The sequence below is a fragment of the Neovison vison genome, chromosome 6 (genome assembly GCF_020171115.1).
Source record: "Neovison vison isolate M4711 chromosome 6, ASM_NN_V1, whole genome shotgun sequence".
NCBI classification, from domain to species: domain Eukaryota; kingdom Metazoa; phylum Chordata; class Mammalia; order Carnivora; family Mustelidae; genus Neogale; species Neogale vison.
The window spans coordinates 138,155,216-138,174,626 of record NC_058096.1 but is presented as its reverse complement, the minus strand read 5'-3'; the positions used below and the strand labels follow the sequence as shown (position 1 = coordinate 138,174,626).

Genomic DNA, 19,411 nt, shown 5'->3' with positions numbered 1-19,411 from the left:
GCTCAGATTTTAAAAGCTCTTCATGAGTCACAGAAACAAAGCCTCATTTTTGTTCTTATTTCAGAATACAAGCGGACACCTGAGTCAGCAGGACCTGGAATCCCAGATGAAAGAGCTTATCTACATGGACTCTGATCTCGTTGTCACCCCCATCATCGACAACCCAAAGGTGTGGAAAGATGCTCTAAGAGACAAGGGCTGAGCTTTAGCTTTCCCTGAGAGCTGGAATCCTGGTGTGATATTGTCATCACAAATATTCTTTGCCTTATTTTCTTGGCTGATCCTCATGTCTGCTTTTATGTCACTCGTGCCGTGTGGCTACATTTCTTTCTACAGGCTACATTTCTCCTGTCTGTAACACTCTCCTTTCTGCTTCACTGAGTGGTGAGTTTTTTTTCTTCCTCTTGTGCATCAGCTCAGTCCCCCCTCCCTCCCCTCTATCTGTGGGCTTCTAGGCCTCAGACCTTTGTTTCTCAGTCCCTTCGTTTCTCCATGCATACTTGGGTGAATTTCTCTAAGCGCTCTAACTGTGCATGTGTTATGAAAGCAGATGGGAGTGAGCACTGCTCCCTTCAGCTGGGGTGGATGGGCAGGGCACACAGAGACCACACCCTCTCACAGGTGCTCAGGACTGCAGACCAGGTGGTAGGGAGAAACTGGGAGCTTGGGGAGTCATGTTTCACCGGTATACTTTGTACCCAGCATGATTTTTGTTGCTTCATGTCACTTTGAATGTACTACTGTATTACTGGGGAATGATGAGTATTCTCCTTAAGAAAATAAACATTAATTTTTCAGTCCCTCTGTACTACCTATTCTGTTACTTAATTTTCCCTTTCTTTCTTTCTTTCTTAAAGTCTTTCTATTTCAATTCATGGCCATTTTCTCTCCTCTCATTGGGGAACATTAATTTAGAACAAATGGGTTTTTGGATGTGTATTTACTAGGTAGACAAGATTTAATATAGATTACCCAGCAGTTTTTCATAATGGAGCTAATTCTTTTTATGAGTTCAGCTGTCTGGCAGAATAATTGTATATTATGCCAAATTTAATGTGTAATAGGTCATTTTCCCAGTAGACCTTCTAAGAACAGTTTGTAATATCTTTTGACCATATTTTTTCTGCTTATATCTTTTATGACCATACTTAATTGTTTTGGGGAAGCCTTAGTAGAAATTTTTTTAACTTCTAATTTTAAAGATACAGAAACGGTCCAAAAATAGTGGAGTTACTGTATAGTTTTTACCCAGCTTCTCCTAATGTTAGCATCTTATAACACCATAGAATGGTTAGCAAAGCCAGGGAATTAACATTGGTACAGTGCTAATAACTAAATTCCTGAATTTATTTGAATTTTACTAGTTTGTACTACTGATGTCCTTTTTCTGTTCTAGGGTTTGTTAACAGTTTGCTGTTAGGCCTTCTTTTCCTTCTACTTCCTGTCCTTGTCTTTCATGGCCTTGTGGTAATTTCTCAGTCATTTCTTGGCTTTCATGACTTTGACATTGAAGTGTACTGGTCAGGTATTTTGTAGAATGTCGCTCAAGCTGGGTTTGTCTGTTTCTTATGATTACTATGTATAAGGTTCTGCATTTTTGGCAAGAATACTACCAGCAAAGCTTTTTAAAATTCTCTCTCTGTAGAGAGGTTTTGGAGGATTTAGACTTAGAGATGATGGTTGAACTTTTTAATTAAACGTCTCAAGATGAAAGTACCTTTTGTTCTAAACTTATGGATCCAGCTAACCATTTTTTTTTTTCCCCTTCCTTAAAAAAACAGTCATGTGCTTTCCTTTTCATGCTGTTTACAGCTTCCTGCAGTGGTGTGTTCTCGAATTCAACCATGAAGTTCTTACCATTCTTTAAAACCTTACCCCCTTTCCAGCTCTTCCACAAACCTTGTCAGCCTAAAGTGCTCGCTGCTTTCTCTAATATTTTAAAATTTTTTTTCTCTAGGTTAATGTCCTATAATTATGTCCTGCCCAGTTTGCATTGTTCAATATTTGTTTGTTTGTTTTAACATGTTTCCAGTCAGAGTATCAGCTTTCTGACTGTAGGATTTTGTTTTTCACATCTTGGTTATCCCCCTTAGCATTTAGCCTCCTGCCTTACCCTCTCAGGTGCCCAATAAATATTTGTTGATATGACTAAATTTCTAAGCTAGAGTTTTATTACCTAAAGAGGATATCCTTTTGAGGATATCCTTACCAGGATAAATTGCTTCTTTTTTAATGAAGCTTTATTTTATTTCCGATATCAATTGAAGTGATATTCTAAAAATTTTACCTATTTAAAGTAAATTCTACCCCCAACATGGGGTTTGAACTCACAACCCAGAGATCAGAAGTCACATTTTCTACTGACTGAGCCAGTGAGGTTCCCTGAAATGATTTTATTTTTATAAATTATTATCTGTCTTTTGTATTTAAATCTGAAGGGCAGTGTTGAATTCTTTTTCTTCTTAGTGACAAATTTTCATTGTTTTTTTTTTTTTTTTTCCTGCCCTAATTGATTTATAATCTGGTAACGGGAGATATATCAGGAGATAGATATCTGTCTCAAAAGGCATCTTAAAAGTGTTTGTTTTTTCAACCACAGATAATGAAACAACCACCAATTAAATTTGATCCAAAGATACTGCATCTCCCGGCACATTCAGGTAGGATTATAGCAGCCTGGTTACGTATAGACTCTTAGAAGATAGATATGAATAAGAAATTTAATAGCAAATGGAATATCTTATTTATTAAGTAGCTGAGTTCCTGTTTTCTTGCCACTTGACTATTCTTGGAGCAGTGCTGTGTATGTTATAAATCTGTAATCCATTTGTGCCAGGCATTCACCTTACTCAGCTGAAAATTCCTGTAAAGCTGTGTGGACTCTTCTCTTGCCCTTGCCTTTTGTAGATCCACTGACTTTCCAACACTTATGGTGCTCTTGTGGGTACAGAGGGTTGGAGACCACAATGAAGAATTGAGATTCTAGGGGTGCTTAGATGGCTCAGTTGTTAAGTGTCTGCCTTCGGGTCAGGTCATGATCCTAGGGTCCTGGGATCGAGCACCACATTGGGCTTCCTGCTTGACGGGAAGCCCACTTCTCTCTCTCTCTCTTCCCCTGCTTGTGTTCCCTTTCTTGATGTGTCTCTTTCTGTCAAATAAATAAAATCTTAAAAAAATAAAGAATTGAGGTTCTATTTCGGAGTGGGGCAGTTGACAAGGGGGTCAGGTGGTTCACTTTTGTGGGGATGGTGTAGGAATGGAGATACTTAAAGAATGATTGTTAGGTTTCCTTTCACCTAATGGGAAGTCTTATTTGGGATGAACATTAGAAATTGTTTTATACCTGGGGCACCTGGGTGGCTCAGTGGGTTAAAGACTCTGCCTTTGGCTCGGGTCATGATCTCAGGGTCCTGGGATCGAGCCCCGCATCGGGCTCTCTGCTCAGTGGGGAGTCTGCTTCCTCCTCTCTGTGCCTGCCTCTCTGCCTACTTGTGATCTGTCAAATAAATAAATAAATAAATCTTAAAAAAAAAAAAAGAAATTGTTTTATACCTTAAATTTTGATGGCTATTGTTTGAGAAAATCTATTTGTAGCTATTTAGCTCGAGCCAGAAAAAATTCATTTTCCTAGCTAGAGTATAATCTATAATTTAAAAGCAAATTAAAAGTAAAAGTAAATTAAAAATAAAATGTGTTCAAATTTAAATAAACTGCCAAGTAGGGGCACCTGGGTTGCTCAGTGGGTTAAGCCTCTGCCTTGGGCTCAGGTCATGATCTCAGGGTCCTGGGATCGAGCCCTGTGTCAGACTCTCTGCACAGCAGGGAGCCTGCTTCCCCCTCACTCTCTCTGCCTGCCTCTCTCCCTACTGTGATCTCTGTCTGTTGAATAAATAAATTTAAAAAAATCTTAAAAAAACAAAACAAAGCTGTGCCAAGTAGAACCATATTCATGAAAACCTTGGAGGAGTATTTCAAAATAATATTCCATTCCTTTGTCCCTTTATGTTGAGTTGCTTTAGGAAATTATTATAGTTATTTTGTTTAAGGATAGAAATTAGCTGAAACTGTGTTAATTTTAGATGGCATCTAATGGCCCAGTTTTTGTTTTCTGTTTGTGGAGGGTTTGGATTTGGATTCTCCAGATGACTTTAGCTACAATATTAACGTGTTATGCTTAATACTTTCATTGAAACCTTTTAACAACTGTGCAGTTCTTGGCTTTTCAGATATTTTAAGGCTAGATTGCTTTACTTACACAAAGGCTATCTTGCTTTTTTGTAATACAATTTTATTTAGCTTTGTATTTTGTAGATTCTGGGTTGCAGGATGATTCTCCCGTGGGCATCTGCACAGTTTTCCATTCACATAGTGAAACAGTCTCCATGGGTAGAAGAAGAGGGATCTAGAAGAATAAATAAAAGTAGTGTCCTCTTTGGAGGACTTTATGGTTTTGACATTGTAAAGTTAGGATTTTCTTTGTCCTCATTTTAGCTATTGAAATTCTATGTTCCATTTATTTCTCTTGTAATGTTTTCAGTTTTTTTTTTTTAATTTTTACATGATACCTACTTTGAACCTTTCCTTTCCTCTCCAGTGGATAAGTTAATATTTCTAAAAGACCAAGATTGGAATGACTTTTTACAGCAAGTGTGCTCACAGATCGACTCCACTGAAAAGAGCACAGGGGCCTCCCGAGCCAAGCTCAATCTCCTTTGCTATCTGTGTGTTGTGGCTGGACACCGGGACGTGGCCACCCGGCTCCTCCATTCCCCGCTGGTACGTAGTTCATTGTAAAGACTCCTTTCATGGTCCTCACAGCATGCCTTTTGTATGTAACTTTTGTGTTTCTGTTGAGATTAAAACTTTAGTGCTAAAATACTAACTTGATCTAATTACAGTAGAAAAAAATGATTTATCAAGATTATAGTTTGCCGGAGTTGTTTAATCCTCATGTCTGAAATCAGTTTAATAGACAGTGATCTTTAACTTCTTCTGTTGTCTCCTAGTGCAGGATTCACATTTCAGTTGTCTTCAGGTCACATGCATTAGTCATGAACAAAGTGTACATCTTACTTTTTTTTAATTCTAGTTCCAGTTGCTAATCCAGCATTTGAGAATAGCTCCAAACTGGGATATGTAAGTAACATTTATATTTTAATTATTCATTAAATAGTTACAACATATTTATCAAAAGCACACAGTTCTAAGTTATTATATACTGAAGTAATAATTACTCTGAATCCTAAGCAATCATAGGCATACCAACTGTAAATTAAAAATATTTCAAAAATAGGCCATATACTATTATAAATATAATTCTAGGATTATATAAACTACCTCTGGAAACTTTGTTACTCTTCCTCTTATGAGTATTCTTTATTAAACACTGTGTTTTATTTTTGCTTCCTGCAGAGTTTTCCCTTGTGATTTCATCTTTCCTTTAACATGATGCATGACTTCCTTATGTTGTTATTTGAAATCTAATGGGATTATGATGTTATTTGAAATCTAATGGGATTATCAGGAGATGGAAAGATGTATATTTTCTTATTATGCAGGCAACATACCATGGTGGAAAAGCACATTAGATAAAGTGTTAGAAGGCTCTGGGCTCTGGTAGCCAGCGAGACCAGGCCAGATGATTACCTCTTTCTTTTCTTTTCATTCTTTTTTTTTTTTTTTAAAGTTTTATTTTATTTTATTTTTTCAGTGATCCGTAATTCATTGTTTATGCACCACACCCAGTGCTCCATCAGTTTGTGCCCTTCTTAATACCTACCACCAGGCTCACCCCCCCCCCACCCCCCTCCACTCCAAAACCCTCAGTTTGCTTCTCAGAGTCCACAGTCTCTCATGGTTGGGGGAAATCGGAGGGGGGAAACAAACCATGATTACCTCTTTCTGAGTCTCAGCTCCGCTGGGAGTCTGTGTGGGGCTATGAAATTGCATGGGCTTTGCATTCACACAGACCTGGGTGTGACTCACAGATCTGCCCTCTGGGTAAATTGCCTTAAGTGCTGAGCCTCAGTTTCCTCAATTCTAAGATGAGGATAGCGTATACATCAGATACTAATAATTACTTTCGAATGAGCAAGTACAGGAACTACTTTGCACTGGTGCCAGATTCTTCCTGGGTGGGTAGCAGATGTTGGAGACTGGAGGTTGCAGTGGCTGTGCTTGGTGTGGTCAAGCCTGCTTATCTTGTATTCTTGTTAGAAAAGTACATGAAAACAACAGTGAGGGTATTTGTGAAATGTGGTAATAGCACTTATTCCAGAATGGTGAAATTTGGGGGAAATGAGGTATTCACAAATGCTTTTTTTTTTTTTATAATTTTTGTTAGGTGTCTTCTGAGGTTACTTCCCCAAGGTAAAACTTGGCATTGCAAATAGGATTTTTAGATATTTTTTGAGCATGTAAAACTTTGAGAAGGTTTGTGGTGTGATTACTAAAAAGAAACCAAACAAAACCTCACACTTCAGCTAAAACTTATATCCTTGAATGGGGTGCCCCCTGCTGACTTACAAAAATCGACTTTTTTTAATCCTTTCCAAGGACTGCCCCCCCCGCCATCTTTTAGATTGAAACTTCATTATAAAACAGCTTGTGTTTGAGGAAAGTGATAAATAATAAGGTAGTCAAATCCTCTGCTTGGAACCTTCTTTCTATTTGTCTTCCTCCATTCAAACACCAGTTCTTCCAGCAGGGCCTTCTCTGACCTAGGTCATATCCCCTTAACAGCATATATGGGTCCTCAACTTAGCTGGGGGGTAGCCACTGTTGAAGTAGATGTGTTTATTCCTTGGCTTTGTTCAGCATACAGAAAAACAAAGTAGAACAACATAGAATTTGTTTCTCCGAACCGAGGGTCTGGATGGCGGGGAGGTGGGGGAATGGGATAACTGGGTGATGAATTTTTTTTTTTTTTTAAAGACTTTATTTATTTTATTTGACAGCTAGAGATCACAAGTAGGCAGAGAGGCAGGCAGAGAGAGAGGGAGGAGGAAGAAGGCTCCCTGCTGAGCAGAGAGCCCGATGCGGGGCTCGTTCCCAGGACCCTGAGACCATGACCTGAGCTGAGGGCAGAGGCCCTAACCCACTGAGCCACCCAGGCGCCCCTGGGTGATGAATATTAAGGAGGGAATGTGTCAGCACGGGGTATCATAGGAGACTGATGAATCACTGCTCTCTACCTCTGAAACTAATAATATATGTTAATTGAATTTAAATAAAATTAAAAGACGTTTTGTTTCTCTTCCCCTTATGTCTCTACTTTTTTGAGAGCGAGAAATAGGGAAGGGGCTGAAGGAGTGGGAAAGAGATAATCTTAAGCAGGTGCTACACTCAGCATGGAGCCTGTTGAAGGGCTTGATCTCATGACCCTGAGATCATGACCTGAGCTGAAATAAAGTCAGGTACTTAACAAACTGAGCTACCCAGGCACCCCATATGTTATGCATTTTTTAATGTCATTAATAATTTGTCTAAGATTTTTTTCAAGGTATGCCTTTTCTTCTATGCTAGGAATGTCTGATCATTTAATTTACCCTGTTCCCTATTTTTGGATAATATTGTAACATTATAAATAATATGTCAATGAACATTTTTGTGTTTAAATCTTGGTGCCTGTTTATTTTTTCTTTTTTCCTGAGGGCAGATTCATAGAATTAGAACAAATGAGTACAAGGCAATAAATAATTCTGATAAAATGCTAAAACATTCTTTAGAAACATTGTATTGACATGCATTCCTAGTTGGTGTTTATAAAAATGCCCTTTTGTTAGAACTTTCAATAGTGGATATTTATGAAATTTTGTATCCTTTGCCAATCAACTTTATCGAGGTATATAATCCACATATAATAATGCATAATATTTTAGTATATGTGCTGCCAAAGCGAGCACAGTAATGTATAATATTTTAATTAAACTGTTTTGGGACACCTGGGTGGCTTAGCGAATTAAGCCTCTGCCTTCAGCTCAGGTCATGATCTCAGGGTCCTGGGATCGAGCCCCGAATTGGGCTCTCTGCTCAGCGGGGAGCCTGCTTCCCCCCCATCTCTCTCTGTCTGCCTCTCTGCCTACTTGTGATCTCTGTCTGTCAAATAATACAGGTTTTTTTTTTTTTTTTAAAGATTTTGATTGTGGAAATATACATCATATGAAATTGACCATTTTAGTGAGTGTACAATTCAGGGGTATTAAGTATATTCACAATGCTGTGCAACCTTCACCACTATCAATTTCTAGAACTTTTTCATCATCTGAAAAAGAAGCCATTACCCATTAAACTTTAACTCCCCATCCTCCTTCTCCCAGTCCTTTTGTTTCTCTGAATTTGCTTATTCTATACCTAAATTAATTGGGATCATACGATATTTTATCTTTTTATGCCTGGCTTAATTCACTTAGCTTAACGTTTTCAGAGTTCAGTCATGTCGTAGCATGTATCAGAAGGTCTTCCCTTTCCCCCAGATGTATATGCCACATTTAAAAAAAAATTTATTATGTTAGTCACCATACAGTATGTCATTAGTTTCTGATGTGTTCCAAGATTCATTGTTTAGGTATAACACCCAGTGCTCCATTTTATCTTTTTACCTGTTGATGGATACTTGGGTTGCTTCTATCTTTGGCTATTGCAATTAATACTGCTGTGAACATTGGTACACAAATATCTGTTTGAGTCCCTGCTATCAGTTATTTTGGGTATATACTTAGGAGTGGAGTTGTTGGATTATTTGGTAATTCTATCTTCTCATTTACTGAGGAGACCTCATACTGTTTTCCACAGCGGCTGTACTATCTTACGTTCCTTCTAGCAGTGCACAAGGCTTCCAATTTGTCCACATCCTCCTCCTCCTCATTTTTTAATAGTAGCTATCCTGATGGGTGTGAAGCTGCACACCCGCGTGGTTTTGATTTGCAGTTCACTGATGACTAGTAATGTTGCGCATCTTTTCATGTATTTTTTGACCATCTGTTTTTCTTTTTTGGAGAAATGTCCATTCATGTTCTTTGCCTGTTTTCTAATTGGGTTGTTTTATGATGTTGATTTGTAATAGTTCTTATCTTCTGGCTGTTACCCTTTTATCAGATTAGGTGATTTGGAAATATTTTCTCCTATTCTGTGGGTTGCGTTTTTGCTCTTGAATAGTGCCCTTTGAAACTTAGATTTTCCACTTTTTTCTTTTAATGTTATATGCAAGAAATCATTGCCAAATCCAGCGTCTTAAAGCTTTTCATTTCTGGGCGCCTGGGTGGCTCAGTGGGTTGAGCCGCTGCCTTTGGCTCAGGTCATGATTTCAGGGTCCTGGGATCAAGTCCCGCGTCGGGCTCTCTGCTCAGCAGGGAGCCTGCTTCCCTATCTCTCTCTCTGCCTGCCTCTCCATCTACTTGTAATTTCTCTCTGTCAAATTAATAAATAAAATGTTTTAAAAAAATTAAAAAATAATTTAAAGCTTTTCATTTCTTAGAATTTTACAGTTTTAGCTTTTGTATTTAGGTTTTTGATCCATTTTGAGTTAATTTTTGTATATGGTGTTAGTAAGGGTTTGACTTCATTCTTTTGCACGTATATATCCAGTTTTCCCAGCACCATTTGTTGAAAAGGCTGTTGTTTCCCCATTGATTGGTATTGGCTCCCTTGTTGATAATCTTTTGGCCACATATGTGAGGCTTTATTTAGTCTAAATACCAGTCTTTATGCCAGTCCCAGAGTGTCTTGATTATCATAGCTTTGTAATAGTTAAGTTCTGGAGTCAAAGTGTGAGACCTCCAACTTTTTTCTCTTTTTCAGGATTGTTTCTTCGTTGGGGTCCCTTGGGATTCATATAAATTTTAGGAAGGATTTTCTAATTTTTGGTATAGGTTTGACACTTGAATAAGGTAAAGTAAATGTTCATCAGTTTTTAAAATCTAGTTTCTCTGTAAATTTTGTTGCTCTGCTTTACCTCTTAGTTGATTGTATTTCATTTTTTTCAGGAGTTCTATTTTTTTCTTTTTTCCTTTCTTTTTTTTCTTTTTTAATTCAAGATCTCTGAGTCTCTGCTTCTCTAGTTGTTGCCTCCTCAAGGTTTTGTGTCTGGTTTTAGGGTTTAGGTACAGGGGCTGACTGAGACTTTCTTGTGCCCTTGGGCTCGTTCACCCCTGTGCCGTGCTTTGGAATTTGCCTTCTGTTTGCACAGCTCTGGAAGACTCAGGGCCAACCTGTCTTTTTCTTCTTCTTTATATGTGACTAGTTTGATTATTTCTCAGTATCTGGATTTTTCTTTATTCTAGGCCACGAAATTTTATTGGAATGTATATAGGTATTTTCACTAATTTGCTATGCCAGATTAAGTTTAAGTGCTTCAGGCTTTCTTTAGCTTCCCTGTTTCCTTAAGATCACTTCTTCTGTGTTTCATCCTTTTTCTGCTCCTGAAAGTCCTGTGGATGGGTGTGGGATTTCCTGTCTTTCTCTCTCTCCTCTCTCTCTCTTTTTTTTTTTTTTTTTAAGATTGATTTATTTGTGACAGAGAGCAAGAGCAGGAGGGATAGAGAGAGGGAGAGAGAATCTCAAGCAGATTCCATGCTGAGCATAGAGCCCAACACAAGGCTTGAATTTATGACCCTGAGATCATGACCTGAACTAAAACCAAGAGTCAGACACTTAACTGAGTGCACCACCCAGGTGCCCCTCCTGTCTGTTTACTCTTCTTTCCCTTTTGCTTTCTTACTCTTTTGCTGAGATATAATTCACATATCAAGACTCACTTTTTTTGTTTGGTTTTATTGAGTTTATTTATTTATTTACTTGAGCAGTTTTAAGTTCACAGCAAAATTCAGAGGAAGGTATAGAGATTTCTACTATGCCTCCTGTCCCCATACAGGCTAGCCTCCCCTATTATCACCCCCCACCCCTATTAGAGTAGTATGTTTGTTAGAACTGATAAATCTATATTGGCATGGTGTAATCACCCACAGTTCATAGTTTACAGTTTAATCTTGGTTTATACATTCCATGGGCTTGGACAAATGCATTATGACCTGTATTGTCCTTATAGTATCGTATGGAATATTTTCATTGCCCTAAAAATCTGTGCTCTGACTATTCATCCCTCTGACAGTCACTGAAATTTTACTTTCTCTATCGTTTCACCTTTTCCAGAATGCCCTACTGGTAATCCTACAATAATGGGATCCTACGATATGTATCCTCAGAATTGGCTTCTTTCACTTAGTAATAGGCATTTAAGGTTCCTCCATCTCTTTTCATAGCTTGACAGCTTATTTCTTTTTAGTGCCAAATATCTCCTCGTCTACATGTACCACAGTTTGTTCACATACTGAAGGACCCCCTGGTTGCTTCCAAGTTTAGCATTTATGAATAAAATTGCTGTAAACACCATGTGGACATATGCTTTCAACTCCTTTGGGTAAGGCCCAAAGAGTAGGATTGCTGGATTGTTTAGTAGGAGTATGTTTAATTTTGTAAGAAACTTTCAAACTGTCTTCTAAAGTGGCTATACTATGTTGCGTTCCCATCAACAATGAACGAGAGTTCCTGTTGCTCCATAGCCTTGCTAACATTTGGTGTTGTCAGTGTTTTGGAATTTGGCCATACTTATTCAGGTTTAGTAGTATATTGTTTTAATTTGCATTTCCCTGGTGACATACGATGTGGAGTGTTTTCTCATATGTTTATTTGCCATCTGTTTATCTTTTTTGCTGGGGTATCTGTTAAGATCTTTGGCTCATTTTTTCATTTGGTTGTTTTCTTACTGAGTTTTAAGAGGTCTTTGTATATTGTGAAGGACAGTCTTATATCAGGTATGCCTTTGGTAAATATCTTCTTCTACTCTGTAGCTTGTCTTCTCATTTTCCTTATGTTATCTTTCACAGAATAGAAATCTCTTTCTTTCTTTCTTTTAAGAGAGAGTATAAGCAGAGGGGAGTGGCAGAGAGAGGGAGAAGCAGGTTCCCCTCTGAGCAGGGAGCATGATGCAGGGCTCCAGGACCCTGGGATCATGACCTAAGCTGAAGGCAGTCATTTCACCAACTGAGCCATCCAGATGCCCATAGAAGTTTTTATTTAGATAACGTTCAGGTTATTTGTTTCTTTTATGGACTGTGCCTTTGGTGGTTGTATCTAAAAAGTCCTTGTCACACCTGAGGTTATGTAGGTTTTTTTTCTCCTATGTTACCTTCAAGCAGTTTTATACTTTGACTTCTTTCTCTTAGGTCTTTGTTCTATTTTGTATTTTTATAAAGTGAGTAAGATCTGTTTCCAGATTCTTCTTTTTTTTTTTTTTTTTGCATGTATATTAGCACAATTTGTTGAAAAGACCATCTTTGCTCCATTGTATTGCCTTAGCTTCTTTGTCAAAGATCCTTTAAGTGTGTTAATGTGAGTCTATTTCTTAGTCCTTTGTTCTGTTTCATTGATCCTTTTGTTCTTTGTTAATACCACACTGTCTTGATGACTGTAACTTTGTAGTGAACCTTGATGAAGTCCAGTGTTGTCAGGCATCTGAATGCTTGTACCTATGTATTCATTGTAGCCTCCTTGCCGTGCTTGGAAAAGTTGGTTGAAGTTTCCCACTACTCTTGGGTATACTTTCAATTCTTTGTTACACAGTGTGTAGTAATACCCTTTGTAGTTTATACTGCTTTTAGTTACAAGGAATCTTTTTCTCATTTAGTGATGTTAGCCTAAAATTCTTTTTTTGAGGTTTATATTGAAAACCCTGTTCTACTTTCTTTGACTTCATGCAGTGATATAGTCACTCCTTTCCTACTAAGGTGTTTAGTTACCTTATATTTGATGTCGATGTTCTGTTTATTCAGGGCCTACTTGATGCAAGGGATTCTCCTGATGTTGGCGTTGGTGAGCAGTACCAAGGCCTTGCCTTCGTTGGCCTTCTAGGCTGGTGGGGGAACAGATAATAAACAAGTAAACACATGAAGAAGGAAGTACTTTTAGATCTACTCTGTCTAACGTAGCCTCTAGCTGTATGTGGTTATTAAAATTTAAACTTCAAAGTAATTCCACAAAACATTCTTAACTTGTACCAGCTCTATTTTAAGTGTTAAATAGTCACATGTGACCAATGGATACTCTTTTGGATAGTGTAGATATAGAACCTATCTGTCATTGCATGAAGCTTATTGGCCAGTGCAGTTTTGCATAATGTCATGAATATGGGGACACTTCTGAGGTACAGTGTAACAGGACACTAGGGACATCCAAAGTGGTGACATTTAAGAGGAAAGCTGTTTATGAGAAGAAGTCTTTTTTGAGGGCATCATATATAGGATATAGTTGTATGTAAGTATTTGGTATAAAATAAGAAAGGTTTTTATTAAATATTTCATAATTTAAAACCAAGAATGTTAAGATAGTGTATCATCTCTTGTTCTGATAGGGATTGTATCTGCTGAGATTGGAGAAATTAATCTTGAGATTAATGTTTTAATGCATTTTTCTTTTAGTTGAGTAAGTCTTGTAGACAGTATTTACTTTCATACATAGAAAAAAATAAGTTAGTGTTTGGAAGTACATTTAGGTTTGCCCTAGAACTAAGATAAGTTTTTGCCTTGCATCCTCTAGTTTAGTAGTCAGTTTTTGATAGTGTTTTATCATTATAAAAAAAATTTTTTTGTAGTTAATTTAATCCATCTATCCCTTGAAATTGCATGAAGGAAATCGAAGCATAATTCACTTGGCTGTGGTCACAAAATGGGTCAGTGGCAGAGCAGTGACTAGGTGCTTTTTCTTGTAACTTTTGGTCCAATGTCCTACCAAATCTTTTTCAAAATGATCACTTTTTAAAAAATTTTTTATTTATTTTTTTCATTTTTTTTCAATTTATTCATTTTCAGAGAAAACATTATTCATTTTTTTTCACCTTTTATTTATTTTTTATTTTTTAAGGATTTTATTTATTTATTTGACAAACAGAGGTCACAAGAAGGCAGAGAGGCAGGCAGAGAGAGAGGATGAAGCAGGATCCTTGCTGAGCAGAGAGCCCGATGTGGGGCTCAATCCCACGACCCTGGGATCATGACCTGAGCCGAAGGCAGAGGCTTTAACCAACTGAGCCACTCAGGTGCCCCAAAATGATCACTTTTAAAGAATAATCTTGTTAAGACCATCTTTTCAACACATGGTGTTGGAGAAAACTGGAAAGACACATGCAAAACAATGAAACTGGACTACTTTCTTACACCAAATACAAAAATAACCTCAAAATGGAATAAGGGCTTACATGTGGGACCTGAAACCCTCAAAATCCTAGAAGTGAGCATAGGCAGTGATGACTCTGACATACCTATAGCAACATTTATCTAGATGTCTCCTGAGGCAAGGGAAATAAAAAGAAAAATAAACTCTTGGGATTACATCAAAATAAAAGCTTCTGCACAGCGAAGGAAACAAAACTAAAAGGCATCTTATGGAATGGGAGAAGATATTTGCAAATGATCTATTGATAAACTTACATAACTCACGACATAGGAAACAATCTAATTAAAAAATCGCTTCTCGGCCTTTTGGCTAAGATCAGGTGTAAAAATGGGCAGAAGACCTAGACATTTGTCCAAAGAAGAACTTGACGTGACAGCAGACACATGAAGAGATGTTCAGCATCACTGACGATCAGGGAAATGCAAATCAAAACTAGTGACCTATCCCCTCACACTTGTCAGAATGGCTAAAATCAACAAGGACCAGTGCTGATGAGGATGTGGAGAAAAAGGAACCCTCTTACACTGTTGGTGGGAACACAAATTGGTATAGCCACTGTGGAAAATAGTGTGGAGGTTCCTCAAAAAATTAAAAATAGAACTACCATATGATCCAGTAATTACTACTGAGTATTTACCAAAGAATACAAAAACACTAACTCAAAGGGATACATGCACCCTTATGTATTTTGTAGCATTATTTATAGTAGTCAAACTGTAGAAGCAGCCCAAGTGTATATTGATAGGTGAATGGATAAAGAAGATATAATGCAGTATCATTCAACCATAAAGAATGGAATCTTGCCATTTACGACAATATGGATGGAGCTGGAGAGTATGATGTAAGCAAAATAATTGAGCCAGAGAAAGACAAAAACCATATGATTTCACTCATATATGGAATTAAAGGAAAAAAAAAAGACAAACCAGAAGCCAGACTGTTAACTATAGAGAACAAACTGATGGTTACCAGAGAGGAGGTGGGTTGGGGGGGAATGGGTGAAACCGATGATGGGGGTGAAGGAGCAGACTGGCCCAATCACTATATTGTACACCTGAAACTTCTGTAACACTGCTTGAAGTACACTGGAATTAAAATTTAAATAACAGTGTAATGTTTTTTATTTAGAGGCAGGATGCTCGTCATACAAATGCCTAGGACTTCTTTAATTTGTAAATGTTACGAGATTTGAATCGTTAATTCAAGAAATATTGAAATCTGTAAGAATGATGTCTGTATGTTAGAGTTCTGATAACATGAATACTTTCCTGTGGTCCTTCTTGGAGTCTGATTTGTTTCCCTCCATGGGTCCTGTGTAGTTAAGAACCTGAACAGTTAAGAGACTTTCTGGCTGGTATACACACTGATTAGCCCAGAGAGCATGCAAGCATCAATATGAATACAGTGCTTAAAAAAAAAATACAGTTCTCATCAACTCACATGTCCAACTATTTTCTCCAATTAAAAAAATCTTCTGACTGAACTTTTGCAAATCATTTGAAAATGGTATGTAATAATTTATTGACCTTATTTTCTGTTGAATAATGATACAGAAACACCTCACTAGAACTAGTAGTTTTTGGAACAATATTTGTAAGATCAAGGATTGTAAAAAATTTCTATAAAAGTGGATATATAAATATTTATTTAACTGTTCTGTTGTTTTTTTTTATCACTTATGAATAAAACCCTTGGTCTGCTAATAAGTAGGACCTAACCTTTAGCCAAATACTGCTGTACCCAGAAGTAAAAGAGTTCATTACATTTTTTCTCCTCTGGTTAAGGCCCTTCATAAAGTTTATCTGGCATTCTACCACAAAAGCCCAACTTGTTCAACTTGAGTCGCTATTAGACTCAATCCCCTGCAGAGGGCATTGCTGCTCTTGTCCCTTCGTGTACACGAGGGCCATATATGTGGGGGAGTGAATGCTCATCCTAGCACGCCTCACTTTGATCTTACGTTAATGCTTAGAATCGTGTAATGTAACTAACTAGGGCTAGTTACTTGGGTCTCTAACTCTCTTCTTCAGAGTTTATTTTTCTTCATTAACAGACGGGCCAAGGTTGCTCGGGTGATTGGTTTACTGGCCTCGCACACAACTGAGCTCCAGGAAAATACACCGGTTACTGAGGTAATTCTCTTTTATTACTGGAATGTTACAAATGACAAAAAAAGGTTGTTCTTGACTTTGTAATTTAGAACATGCAGCTTTCATTGACCTTCACTTAAGTTTTCTTTGTGGAATTGTGGCAATTATAAAATAACCTCAGTAGACCCTTAGGCATAAATACAGCTGCACATTTACAACCTATTCTGTTATTAAAGGTGATAACGGTGCAGATAAAAGGCTTGTGGGCTCTATTCATCATTATTTCAGGAATTTTTGGATAACCCTTATTTCATTCCTAGTTTTCTTGTAGTCCACTCAACATTTTATTATACTTAATTTATTTCCTAGTTGATGCACAGCTCATAATTCCAATTAAAATCCTTTCAACCCTGAATTTCATGTTTTATCCTCACCAGTTGTCAGTTATTTTGGACAACAATCCAAGTATTTAATGGCCATGCATGCTTGAAAGAGATTTTGAAATATTTTGAAAATACTGCTATTGGGAAGTGTTTAGTAAATCTAAGTCCCATCAAGTGAATGCCACAATTGTATTGCCTTTCTGAGTCCTTTACCCCTTGGACTAGGGGAATGTCAAGAGTCGAAATAGGCAAAAAGAACCAAGGCTTGTAAGGGCAAGGGCAAGAACTTCTGAAGGAAGGAGAATGTGGGAAGAAGGAAGTAGGAAGAAGAGATGGGGTTTTTGTAGAACCAGGACCTGACGGTGTGGTAGTTGAGGCTTGAGGAGAACTTGTTTAGCCAAGTATTGTCCAGTAGAACTTTCTGTAGTGATGGAAAATGTTCTGTAACTTTGCTTTCCCAGCCAGTTGCTGGAATGGCATCCCAGTTATCCCTGGTCTGAGTGGCCATGCACAGACAGTTAATTTAAGGTCCCTGCATTTCCTTTGCTCTTAATTCCATCCCTACTTTCTGCAAACTGCAAACTGTGAGATCCCTGTGTCACTAAGACTAACCTTTTTCTTGTTTTTATCGGACCAAAAAGAATGAATTGTGACCGTAGCAATCCCTGATGGCACCCAACTTGGCTATCAGAGATGTATAAGCTTGACTTTTCTAAGACCAAGCAGATAGGGCACTATCACTAAGCAGAGAGGCTTTTAGCTCAAAAGTTGGGGGACTTCTTCTGACGACTCAGAGGAAGGGTTTCCAGTGAAACAGAGTGGTACTCTAGGAGATGAAAGAGAAGTTAAAATTCTACGACAAGTCCTGACATTCTAGAGGGCATTCCTAAATAATCAGAACAGGCAGTCAGTACTCAGGAGCAGTGTGCCATGAAGAGTGAGACCCTGAAGATGTAAAATAGGACTGTTGAATTAAAATGTTCAATAGGTGCCAAAATGAGTGGGGTGAATACTTTAGGAAGCTCAGTTAGTGGATTTGAAAATCATCTGCATGAATTCTTTTAGGATTCAGAATGAAAAGAGAAGAGTTAAAAATTATTAACTACAAAAGAATGGAAGAGGGTTCCAGAAGATCTGTTCTGCTGTCCGGTTTGACAGACACTAGCCCAAAATGACGTTTGAGCCTTTGAAAAGCAGGTAGTCTGAATTGAGATGAGCTTCAACTAGAGCTCACATACCAGATTTTGAAGACTCAGTATGTGGGGGGGAAGCATCTCACCTGTAAATTTTTTATAGATTACATTTTCAAATGATAATATTTTGGGTATATTTGGATAAATACATTATTACAATTAATTTCCTTTCTTTTTATTTTTTGATGTGGCTCCTGGAAATATTAAAATTACCTTTGTGTTTTGAATTGTATTTCTGTTGGACTGTACTTGTCTAAGATAAACATAATGGGATTTCAAGGCTAGATCAAAGCAAACATTCATGAAAGAAATAATAGAAGAAAATTTCACTCTGAGCTGAAGAAAGACTCAATCTTTAGATAAAAGGTTTCACCAAATGTCAGGCAAGATATTGAAAAAATGTACACATTTAGACCTATACTGGTGAAATTTGTAATTACCAAGAGAAAAAGAAAACCAAAACTCAGGTTATAAACAAAAGCGAATTAGACTTGCATATAACTTACTTGTAACCCTACAAGCTGAAGATATGGAAAACAATAGAAATAGAACAAAACTTCAGGGATTGTGTGACTTTAAATTTCTCTGTGCAGCTGCCCTGTTGCCTGCTTGTGAGGACAAAAGGAAGACTTTTTCAGAAATTCAGAGACTCAGTCTTAATTTCACCAACATTTCTAAACTTGAACTTGAGCAAGTTACTTGACTAGCTCCCTATAATCAAATTTTCAGGTAAAGAAGCAAATATAAACAATGAATCATTAATATTTAAATCCAAATGATAGCTGTTAATGTGACATGTAACCTAGAAAGAATTAATTCTTCAGAAAGAATAAATATACTCTGAAAATATTAATGGTAGCATGGAAGTAAATTCTACATTGTTTTAGAAGATCTGGAAGGGAGAGAAGGGAATAGGAAAGGGCGAGACAAATTGCTGTTCTTTTACTAATTGAACATTTCTTGAGTATCTCTTACGGGCATGGCAATTTGTTACATGCAGGAAGACCATTACTTGAGGCAGGTTCTTATCTTATTCTAGAAGAAATTCATAGATACGGTTTTATTGTATTGATACTCTCTTGTTCCTTGTTTGACAAATATTTGTCAGTGGCTGTGTATATACAAGGTACTCTCTAGGTACTAAGGTGCAGTGTTTGAGCAAGAGAGCTAAAAATCCCCGTTCTGATGGAGTCCATGTTCTAGTGTGAGGAAAGAGCGAGAATGAGCAGATATGTAGCATTGGGCGGTGATAAATGCAATGAAAAAGCTAAAAGTAGACTAGTGGTGTTTGGGAAGGATGAGGTGGTGGTGGCACCATTTTAGATGGGTTGGTCATCTAAACCCAAGATGGAGAGGAACATCCAAACAGATACCTGAAGGGGTCGGGGTAGGGGGGTACATTTCCGTCAGCTGGGGAAAGGGTGAACAGCAGGTGCACAAGATTGGCGATGGAAAAGTGGTTGGCATATTTCGAGGAACAATGCAGAGGTGATGAAGCTGGAACTGAGCGAGAGGGAGA

At 37.6% G+C, this 19,411-nt stretch overlaps 1 protein-coding gene across 3 annotated transcripts in view; it reads left to right on the top strand.

The window, feature by feature from the left end:
* Positions 1-19,411, top strand: part of ULK4 (unc-51 like kinase 4) — a 672,337-nt gene that overhangs the window by 34,211 nt on the left and 618,715 nt on the right. For all 3 annotated transcript variants that reach the window (XM_044252436.1, XM_044252435.1, XM_044252437.1), the window contains exons 13-17: positions 65-169; positions 2,600-2,660; positions 4,595-4,776; positions 5,090-5,136; positions 16,280-16,358. In XM_044252436.1, the coding sequence (XP_044108371.1) occupies positions 65-169; positions 2,600-2,660; positions 4,595-4,776; positions 5,090-5,136; positions 16,280-16,358 (474 nt within the window). The remainder of the gene's footprint in view (positions 1-64; positions 170-2,599; positions 2,661-4,594; positions 4,777-5,089; positions 5,137-16,279; positions 16,359-19,411) is intronic.